The 11462-nt window shown below is 38.7% G+C and overlaps 1 protein-coding gene across 1 annotated transcript; it reads right to left on the reverse strand.

Annotated features, from left to right (window-relative positions):
• Positions 1-1287: 1287 nt before the first annotated feature.
• On the reverse strand, positions 1288-9680 carry LOC144433394 (dapdiamide synthesis protein DdaC-like). The gene is made up of 4 exons (XM_078121696.1): positions 9102-9680; positions 8419-8601; positions 7143-7275; positions 1288-1586 (listed from the first exon to the last, which is right to left on the reverse strand). Exons 1-4 carry the CDS (start codon positions 9642-9644, stop codon positions 1288-1290), a joined length of 1158 nt encoding a protein of 385 aa, XP_077977822.1. The 5' UTR covers positions 9645-9680.
• Positions 9681-11462: the final 1782 nt, after the last annotated feature.

Genomic DNA, 11462 nt, shown 5'->3' on the forward strand with positions numbered 1-11462 from the left:
CTTCTGTATTTTCAACCCACTGTAACTTCACTAGAGTTTAGTTCACTATACGAAATGTCATATTTGACCATGTCTTTCCACCGGGGTAAATCTTTAGCAGAGGATGTGTAAATGTGTTGAGTATGAGACGAAGTGACACCTTTGACTTAATTCACCCCCGGTGACCTCTCCCCTGAGGCTGTGAAGTCAAAAGTATCACTTTGTCTCGTACTACCCCTTGACAGAGATGGTAGTTAGGTGGGTCACAGGTAGGGTAAATGTTGGGTAAAGGTGGGTAAATTTGACTTTTCGTATAGTTAACCTCAACCGAATCTCTTCTTTCGTGCCAGTAAAATCAATTTAATACTAGGCAATAATTTTGAAAAAAATATTAATCAGGTCTACCACTCAAGTAGTTGTTTTGTCAACTATTTTTGTCCTTGTTACTACGTCTACTCAAATAAAACCTCCTAAGAGTACCCATTCATTCTCATTCAGGCTACCAGCCTACCATCCACAGACACCACCACGATCTAGGTTTGTGTAATCTGTTCACCCTATGAGATTCACCAAGTTTTATTACAAAAGGGCGATGGATATATTCACTTGTTTCAAAGATGGTAAATGTAATTTGGTAGTTAAATTTCAGTAATTGTACGTGTATTAATGTCGCACAGCTTGGTGTAGTTTTAGTGGAAATTCGACGAGTCAATTTGAAAGTAAAATGTGACCCTCTCTATATCCCATATCCCATTTTCTAAAATTTTACCCACCACTGGGAACCGATTTTTAAAAAGTGACAAGCGCCCATCCGCCCATGTAATTACTGAAGGTTCCCCTAAAGTGTTTGTGAATTCAACTAAAAGAAGTACGCATTACTGAGAAGAATATTAAACTTATCAAATTTACCGTCCATACTCTCTCTCTCTCTCTCTCTCTCTCTCTCTCTCTCTCTCTCTCTCTCTCTCTCTCTCTCTCTCTCTCTCTCTCTCTCTCTCTCTCTCTCTCTCTCTCTCTCTCACTCTCTCTCTCTCTCTCTCTCTCTCTCTCTCTCTCTCTCTCTCTCTCTCTCTCTCTCTCTCTCTCTCTCTCTCTCTCTCTCTCTCTCTCTCTCTAAATGGATGGTGGTCGTAGAACGTATAGGGACTAGACTAAAAATCTTGTTATTTCTCAAACCCCTATATCACACTAGTTCGCTCTGGGCTGGTTTGCAAGTAAACTATTCATTATTATTTTGTTTTTAATTAATTAAGCCGACCTAAGACCAGAGTCGACTTTGCGTAGTGCGAACCCTTATCAAAGTCAGGTTCAATCCTTGGTAAGACTCACGAGAAGTCTTCTTTCCTCAGTGAAGCCAAGTCTAGCATGTTGAACGTACACATTGTCAAGAACCAAGAGATCTCTCTTCTGCAATTGAAATCCAACAGCTGCATTCCACATGACATTTCGAACATGCTGTAAAGTTTCTTCCTCTATGTCACTACCATCACCATAGTAACAGTGAGAAGGATATTGGTCATCGGGGATGTTGAGATGTACAAAATGCGGTGATACTTTGAAGTACGATGCATGATTTAAATGTAGCTGATTAAACCACAATTCTTCACCTGTAGGAGTGATGACAATAGATGCATATAGTGAACTAAACTAGTATATGGTTATCAATCAATCAACCAACCAACCAACCAACCGACCAACCAAACAAACAATCACACCCACTCACCCACCCACCCAATCAATCAATCAATCAATCAATCAATCAATCAATCAATCAATCAATCAATCAATCAATCAATCAATCAATCAATCAATACACGGGTGATTTCCAACGGAGATCATTGTGGGGGTAGTGTTTGTTGTTCGTTGGTTTGTTGTTGTTGTTTACTCATGTATGTATGTACTCATTTGTCGGTTAAATTGTTTTTTTTTGTTTATTTATTTATTTGTTTCTTTGTTTCTGTTTGTTTCTTTGTTTGTTTGTTTGTTTGTTTGTTTGTTTGTTTAATTACTTACTTACTTATTTGTATATTTGTTTGTTTGCTTGCTTACTTGTTTGTTTGTTTATTTGTAAACAAAACTAACTGAGCCTGAGCTCCCTGTGATTAGAGTGGCATTGATTTGGTTCTTCTGAAATACTCAGATGACTTCTGTCGTTTAGATTTCAAAATCCGTTCAAGAGATTTCGAAAAGGACCATACACAAGCGGAGTTGCTAAAATACAAACTCCACGATCACATCTGTTGTAAAAAGTATTCATTGCAGACTTGAATGCCGTGTATATGTATTGTTGTATTGTCATGTGTGTTGGCAATTTTTCGCCCAAAATTCACCATATAATCTATACACTGAAAGTTTATGTTTAGGGCCAGACAGACTATTTATATTTCCGGCTACCCCAATAGCATTATTTTCCGAGAGCATAGAGGAAGCATTTTGTTCCTACTAGACGCAAGGCAATGTTTTTTGGAAATAAATGTCTTAAATTTGGCCATTGTCCTTACATCGCACCACTGTGTGGAGGGAAAGAATGGGACATTCCATTACCAATAAATTAAATCTCGTGATCTTCTTTCATTACACATGATGACTAGATGAATGCATTTTCTTAATTGTCATTCATTATTGTTACATACATTATGCAGATCACAAAAGCTCATGAGTCAGTATATGTGAGTGTCGTTTTAGTTTTCTCTCTGCTCGGCTGGTGTGTGGATGTGGCGTCGTCCCTGGCCTCAACTTTTCCAGTAGAATATTATCCCAAGACCCTGTTCTAAGGTAAATCTGTGAATCTAGTTGTGTTTGTTACAGTCGATTAAGGCCTTCGTTCTGCTTTGAGTTAATTTGGCTGAAATACAGCCACGGTTTTGTTGAGCAGTTGAAAGTTTTGTACTTGTACCACATCTTCGTTCTACGCCGAAGAATAGCGTGATTGAGCTTGGAGTTCATACATAACAGTAAACCTAGGTATTTCGCTGCTAAATTTCTGCGATTTTACAGTCTTCAGCTAGTTCTTAAAGACTATTTCTTTTACGAATTACCACACTGGTACACCGTGTTCATGTAAAATAGGGTGTTTTAGGGAGCTTTGTACGAGCTTGCAGTAATGATAGGAGGAGGACCGGGGTATTAGGGGGATCACTTTTTACAAGTCTGTCCCGAGGGTCATATTTTAGACCATGGAAATCAGGGAGGAGGGTCACATTATACTATGACACTTTTTTATTATCTAACTTTTCATTTTGTTGTCATTTTGTGGCATGATCCCACCCACTGCCACCACTTCCAAATCCTACTGCTACCACACCCGGTACTGTAAAGTAATGTCAAAACATATCAGTGAAATGTACTGAATTAACTTTAGTTATGGTTTAAAGAGAGGAGTGGGTCTCAAAGTAGTAAAAGGCGGAGCAGCGTGGCAAGATATTTGGCATAATGTTGTGGAGTGGAGTTGAAGTTGTCAGTTGTGTGCTCTTCTAGTCTTTCGCTCATCTGGCCTTCAGCTTAGCCACACCCAAAAACAGGCACTGATTTAATACAAACCCACTGTGTTGGTAATAGTGGGAAAAAAACAAAATGCCTTTAAAGATCCTGACTACTAATCTTGAGCTCACAGGGAGGCGGTATTAAAAATGCGTTTCATTCAAATATTTGACTACGGGGGTGTGGCGTCATATTTGAGAGATAATGATTCGATTCAAAGGAAATTGAGGGAGGGTCACATTTTAGCACAACGGACTAGGGGAAGGGTCACATTTTATGCCACAGACCTGAGGTTGATTTCCCTCCCCTTGTATATTTACTGAAGGCTCTCTTAGTCAATACTTGTATTTGCATTTTTGTTTTCCAATGACAAAAGTGAAAAATAAGTCTCAAGCGAAAATGTCCAGGTTTACTGTATTTCCAGAGCTAAAAGCAACTAATTCGTTGTGACATACTGAATATATGCATTTATCTATTTAATTTGGTGGTGAGGAGTATGAAGTTAGTCTCAGATTCAGAATCAGATTCACACTGGAAGACAATATGAGGCTAGTCTTATATTAATCCTCAGATCCAGTCCCATATATGGAAAATCGCGATGAGTGCAAACAAAAGCAAATGGTGAATGCCAAAGCTGCAGGAAATGTCCCATCTTCACATCCAATTGCAGGGCATGGGGCATGTCACCAAGCAAGTGAAAGCGGCTAGATGCTTTATTTACCTCTATATTCATCGTTTTGTGTCGTTTTTAATTGTTTTGTTCCGAGTGATCGCCGTTGGAAGATTAGGAGGCAATCACTCGGAACAAAACAAACGACACAAAACTATGGAAACAGAGGTAAATAAAGCATCTAGCAACTTTCAACACATCAGAGTTTAATAATCAGATTGGTCACCAAGATATTTGTGAGAGGTCAAAGTTCAGCTGATGGTATGTTTCTTGGTTGGCTCTGTTCTAATGAAGTGTGTCTGTGACAAGTATTGCAGCTGTTTAAAAGATTTTAATCTTATTAAAAATTTTGTAGAAGTAATATTTTATACGGTGGGTGAGAGGTACTAGGTGGGACATTTCCTGCATTGAGTGTCATCAATTTTTTCCGTATATGAGGCTGAATCCGAGGCTCAATATGAGACTAGCCTCACTATGAATCCGCTGATTCTGAATCTGAGACTAACTTTGTAGACGTTTTGTGCTGGTAATTGCCGTCAGAGCCAGCAAACAAAACATATGCGGGCTCCGTGTGATAGTAAAGTTTTTCTATCAATGATGAAAAATCCAAAACAAGTAACAATTTCTCATCTTATACTACCACGTTACTAACTTTTAAATTCAATATTTGATTTTTTTTTTCAGAAACATCGTGTAGTGTATCTAGATCGCCCTGTCAGTGATCGCTGCTCAGTAATTGCTTTTGGTCAACCTGATAATGATGCTGTTATTAAATGTGTTGACGGGAGTACCAAGTACGAACCCATGACCTACCAAGAATATTTAAAGGAACGGATCTCATGCAAAGTGTATATATAGTAGGATTAAGGTTATATTTATTGTTGACTTTAATCACTTTTATATGCATGTTTGATAACATTACATTTTTAAATTGTTACATCAACGGTTTGGGTTATTTACATGTAGGCTAGTGTATTTATTTCCGATGTTAATTATTACATTTATGTTTGATTTTGAGTTCATGTGGAGTCAGGATGGGCGAATGGTTAGAGTGGCCGGCTTGGAATCTGCAGGTTGCAGGCTCGAGCCCCGTCGCTGCCGTTTGTTTCTGAATATGTCATTGGGAAAGATTTGAACCGCGATTGTGTCTGTTTGGGGACCTGGTAGGATAGACGGTAGGATAGACTAGAACATACAGTTGCATTTCTGATTTACAACTATTTTAATCTAATGTGTATTTACTTTTCTTTTACGAGTATTGAATGAATGATTTTAAGACGGACATTTAGACTTTTCTCATGTTTCACGACTTATGCTGTCGTCTTTTAGGATTTTTTTTAGTGTTCGTGACATTTTGTTTTCTTGAGATTTTTTTTTCATATATATTTACAGGACTGATCACTACTGTCAATTACTGTATTCCATAATCAATATTTATATTAGACTACATCAAGTGCTATGTTTACTTGTGTGTTTATTCAAGATATATATCAACGTTGCTAAGCTATTTTGATCACTTCCTTGATTTCATAATTGGTTTACATTGTAATTTATTCTATGTATACATACATTTATCTCATATATATTTATATACTCTGTATTTAACATTCCTTGAGACTATTTTACCTGATTACCAATTACATAATGTATCTATGCAACTGTGTTACTTAGTTATTATATAAAGAAAAACGCAAAAACAAATTTACAAGAAAGTTTTGGCTGTGCCATTCGTCATGTTTCTCCAGTTCTCAAGTCGCGGGTCGCTCCTTTAGGAAAACGGGGGGGGGGGGTGGTGTTACGATCCAAAATATCGTATTTCGGAATTATGGGAATAAATTCTACTTTTCGGCATTGTAGGCCATAGGTCAGAAATAGACTGGCGATGACGAATCTGGGCAAACATGATGTAACTGAAATTCACATGATTGGTTAGAGAAAAGTACATAATAACTTTTATGATGCCATGATCTTATGGTGTGATTTGCTATTTATAGTTGTTGTGTAAATTCCATTGTATTCGAAGTATACTTAAGATGAGAATTAAACATCCAGAATCAGACGAGACGAGACGAGCACCCGTGTAGGTGATTCTGGCAAGCCGAAATCTCTTCTCAGTCGTGACTAATTCCCGACTTGGACCTGAACGATCCCGTACGAGAGTACGAGAGTGTGAGTGCTAGAGTGTAACGTCAGAACTATCCATACTTATACTGTTCAACTCTACGACTCGCATCATTATTACATTTATGGTTGATGCTAATACATTTATGGTTGATATGATTACATTTACTGTTGATTTTTTATCAGTTACCAATGTTCAATGTTTTACCCGAAACCATGCGCAGGATGTATCTGCGCAATGTCACGGTTTCCTTATGGGAGTAAAATGGCGGAGCGGGATGGAGACGTGTTGCAAATAGCCAGAGTGAGTCTGTATTGTAAAATATTAAAGCGTGGTGGCCTATTAGTCTGTAAGGTACGCCGTGACGGTGCGCCCTCAAACATCGGCCAACCCCTGTGAGAGGAGGCCGGTGAGGGCGAAACGTCACGACGTATCTTACAGTTCAGTGGCCTATTGTTTAAGAATAAATTCTTATCATTCTCATTGTGAACGAAGTATCTTCATTTTCATACAAACAATATCTTCAATGTGTAAAAAATGATGACGGCATTTTTTTTTGAATGTTCGTAAATACATAATAACGCCATTTTTACCTTCCGTAAAATGGAAGGTCATATTTCAGGGTTGGATGGGGTAGGATGGGTTCGCATGCATGGTGCACTGAGCTAGGCTACATAAGTAGAAACATTTGTATTACCCTGAGCAATTCTTGTCATGGCTAGAAGGGATATTGATACAACAAGTGAAAGTTATTCAAAAAAGTATCGCAAGATATATCAATCAGATATATGACCGATCACATAGCTCGACACACATACGCACATACGCACGCGCACTGACATATCTGAAAAGGGTTTTCAAGGTTCTAAGATTTTACACATAACTGATTACCTGTCTTTGGATTGGTGGTAAAAGCCGATAAGTGATACCGGTATGTTAGGGCGCCATCTTTATGCCAATGGTAGGTCATACCTTGCTCTTCAAGACATCGTTCAACATCTGACTTGTCCTCAGTAAAGAAGGCCTGATAGTGGGAAGAATATTTACATGATCATTTGTGTAAGTATTTTCTATTATGGGACTAGGAATTCAGTATTTTAGAATTCGCAAACTTTTATTTGAGTATATTTTCCATCCATAATGCACTTTTTAATTTCAAATTGGGGGAAACTGAGATTGAAAAAACTATTATACATGCTGGTTGCCTTTATCACTCGTATTGTTCGTATTTGGAGACTATGAATACACAAAAGAATGACTAGCAGAGTAACTTGGACCCTCCCCCTAGTTCCTCTCATCTCCCTAGAAAAGTATTTTACATATTAATGCACTTATTGATTACCATGGTATCCTATCTTAACCTTATGTACGCAGGTGTAGTCACTGTGGAACACACAATAAATTGGAACACACTTCACTTGCACGAGCCACCTAGATCATGTCTACTGGCTCTATCATTCCGCTACACTCGATTGTTATTTATCACAGTGAGTATAGCGGAGTCACACATTGGTCACAAACCCCCTTTATCACATAGAGCGGGCCGAGGAGGGCGGAACGACACGTCGACGTCAGACATTCGAGAATTTGGCCCCGTTAAATCTCATTATTATCCATCGGGTAAGGCCACTACTGCTGGTGGTAGGCAGTTGATTCGAAGCTTTATCCGATCCCACAGGGACATTATAATCATGATAATAGATTATATCACAGGCGAATCCTAGGCCTGCTAAGAACTATAAATGTATCCTTTCCGTAAAAGTAGGGGAAATATTATTCAAAACGTTGTTATATAATTTATCCTGTAGACAATATTACGCCCATCCCCCCTATGCTTTCTCTTATGCAAGTCACTATATTATAGCCTAGCTAAGCGCATATAGTACTAGGCTAGCATGAAGTTAAAACATTATTGTCGATTAGCTGAATTGCCTGACTCCGGGTTATACGTGCAGCATCTCGTTAGAATCAAATGAACAGTGTTCAAGCAAACTACTATATATTGTCTTTCTGTCTATTGAAATTATGTTTATTTTGCATACTGGAAACAATATATAATAAAAATGTAGTTTGCTTGAACACTGTTCATTGCCTCGGTAAAAATGTGTATACGTACTTCGTCTTCGGAAAGTTAAAGTTATGTAACAAAACAACAAAAAACATGTACCCCTTGCCAGCTACATATGTTTCCGGGTTGATGTGACGGTAGATGACGTTGATACTGGATACCAACTTTGCGTAACTTCTGGACAAGGTTTGGGTCGAGTCCCGGTAAAATGTCCCTATTACGACAGAGAACACTTTCCCCTCCATGGCCAGGTTTGGCAGGTATGTCACAATAAAAGAATATCTGGGGGAAAAAAAGACAATACGTGTCGTATGATCATTGGTTAGCCCACATACTTGTCTTGGTGATACTAGTCCTGCTTACATGACGGTGCACGAGTATGTATTACTGACTTGACTGGGAGAGGGACAATTGTCAGAATCGATTCCCGAATTCCTCCGTATGCAAGCAGGACTATGGTGATACTATCTCAAGAAGCTGTCTACGCAAAACCCAATGCTTTTGTATTTGACGGCATGTAGAAAGCTGTACTGAAGTCGGTATTACCACTCTTCTAAATCTAAGCCGGAAGGGGCACAAGCTGAGTTTACACGGGTTTGGGCGCAGTTTAGGCAGCATATTTATTAACAGTACTCGCAGTATTTTGCTTACAGGAGCGCACTTAGCCACCACACACACGCACGCACGCACGCACGCCCACGCGCACACGCACACACACACACACACACACACACACACACACACACACACACACACACACACACACGGCTTGTATTGTATACCTTTTTCGGAAAATGAAGTGAATAAGACATTTCGTTGTGGGGTTCGATGCTGTAACGGGAATCTTCCTCGCTTGCTGTGAAAACATCTCCAGCAACTTTACGTCTGATGCCCGTCCCTCCTTCATACCCCGCCATAGTGTATCCAAGTCCACGTACAAACTTAGAAAAACTTGCACCATTCTGAAGAGGTAGGTCACGAAATAGAATCGCTCCATGCAGGTGCAGTTCATTCTCTAGTATTTCACGAGCTTCTTTGGCTAAATCACGTAAGTTTACCATGTTTACGTAGTGCTGCAACGATTCAATACATCTGTACACAGCGGGAAAGTTTTCTTTCGGACTGGCTATGTGCTGCGGAAACTGACACCCTTTCCCCTTGGCTCCCGGAAGCCAGTCACGACCTGCTAGTACCGCCGTCGTTTGGGGTGGCACGTCTAGTCGACTGCTGTATATGTAGTTTGATCGTACACCATTTTTAATCTGTTTGGATAAGCTGAAGCATCGCTGTGCTGTTCTCCGAAGGAGAGGAAAGGCAGGTCGCATATTGAATGTCTCCACGATTATACGGCGAGAACCAGGATCATTGTATATGGGATCTGACACACAAACTCTGAACCCTCACAAACTCTGACCCCTCACAAACTGTCAGTTGCATCACCTCATACATATAATACACATGTCCGTGGGAAGAAATCGCCTTCGCCTTGTAGTGCAAAATGGGCTTGGAAGGCACGCGTTTTTCCTTTTTAAAACTCACAGTATCTGGATTTTTTATTCAGCATATTCACGTTCACTTATACAACTGTAGTAGTCAGGTGGCTTAGCAACTTTTTTGTTACACGCCGGATAAAAGCACCAAATTTGGCATGAATGTTCCTTAGGTCCTACTTATTGAATTTAGATTGGGAGCCCTCGTGAATATTTGCATAAATTTGCATAAATCAAAATGGCCGCCATCACTCACAAACAATCCCACTTTGCAGAACTTTGTGATGAAATAAAAGCACCAAATTGGGTATGAGTGGTCTCGAGGACTTACTTATTGAATGTAGGAGTGCAGCCCTCCTGAATATTTGCATACGTTTGAATAAAATTAATGAAATTCAAAATGGCCACCATTATTCACAATCAATCTCATTTGCTGAGATATAGCATGTACTTTGCAGAACTGTGTGTTGCACCAAATTGGGTATGAGTGATCCTGAGGACCTACTTACTGCATTTAGAATGGAGCCCTTGCCCTTGTGAATATTTGCAGAAATTTGCATAAATCAATGAAATTCAACATGGCAGCCATCATTCTTAAAAATTCCATTGTTCTGCGATATACAATGTAGCATACTTTGCAGATCTTTTTGTTGAAATAAAAGCACCAAATTGGGTACGAGTGATCCTGAGGACCTACATATTGCATTTAAAATGGGAGCCCTTGTGAATATTTGCAGACATTTGCATAAATCAATAAAATTCAACATGGCAGCCATCATTCTTAAAAATCCCATATTTCTGAGATATAACATACTTTGCCTTTTTAATGAAATAAAAGCACCAAGTTGGGTATGGGTGATCCTGGGGACCTACTTATAGTATTTAGAATGAGAGCCCTTGTAAATATTTGCAGACATTTGCATAAATCAAGAAATTCAGCATGGTGGCTGCAGTCATTCTTAAAAATCCCATTTTTCTGAGATATAGCATACTTTGCAGAACTTTTTATTGAAATAGATTGGGCATGAGTGGTCCTTAGGACCTACTTCTTGATTTTGGCTCAGGAGAGCTCTAAATGATTACATACATTCAGTAAAATCAAAAATGTTTGCTGTCACCCTTGAAAACTGTCATTTCTGGTCATGAAATATTTTGCATAACTTAATGAAATAAAGTGTCATTTTGTTTATACAAATATGTTACCTATCATTCACAATTATATACGTTGCACTAATATTACCAAATTTCATTATTTTCATCATTTCATGTACTATTTAATCAATACCTGGTCAGTTTAGCAACTACCTGTATTGTTTATGGTAGTGTAACATATACAGGTGTGCTATTGGCAAACTTCTTTGTCTCATCGATCAAAGATACTTCCATAAGCCCTTATTCTCATATTGGTATGTTTTGTAACATAACCCCTCCCTCATTAACTAACTTTCCTGATATACACTAGAGTTGAGGTACATGGGTGACAAAACACACACCTAGCCTATGTATCATCTTTAAGAAATGTACATTTTTGTTGTAGGAATGATAGTTCAGCAAAATAAATGTTAGTACATGTATATAGTATATTTGTGAATGACAGGTATCAGATTTATATGTTGAAAATAGCCTTTTATTTCACTATTCAATCACATGTAA

Source organism: Glandiceps talaboti, chromosome 3 (genome assembly GCF_964340395.1).
Source record: "Glandiceps talaboti chromosome 3, keGlaTala1.1, whole genome shotgun sequence".
In the NCBI taxonomy this organism is placed as follows: Eukaryota; Metazoa; Hemichordata; class Enteropneusta; family Spengelidae; genus Glandiceps; species Glandiceps talaboti.

Excerpts from the sequence above, each read along its gene's own strand:
- LOC144433394 (XM_078121696.1), bottom strand. The coding sequence starts at position 9,644 with ATGCGACCTGCCTTTCCTCTCCTTCGGAGAACAGCACAGCGATGCTTC. Across the intron at positions 8,602-9,101 it reads CACTTCATTTTCCGAAAAAG|ATATTCTTTTATTGTGACAT; the intron begins GTATACAATACA and ends TTTTTCCCCCAG. Across the intron at positions 1,587-7,142 it reads TACCACCAATCCAAAGACAG|GTGAAGAATTGTGGTTTAAT; the intron begins GTAATCAGTTAT and ends TCACTCCTACAG.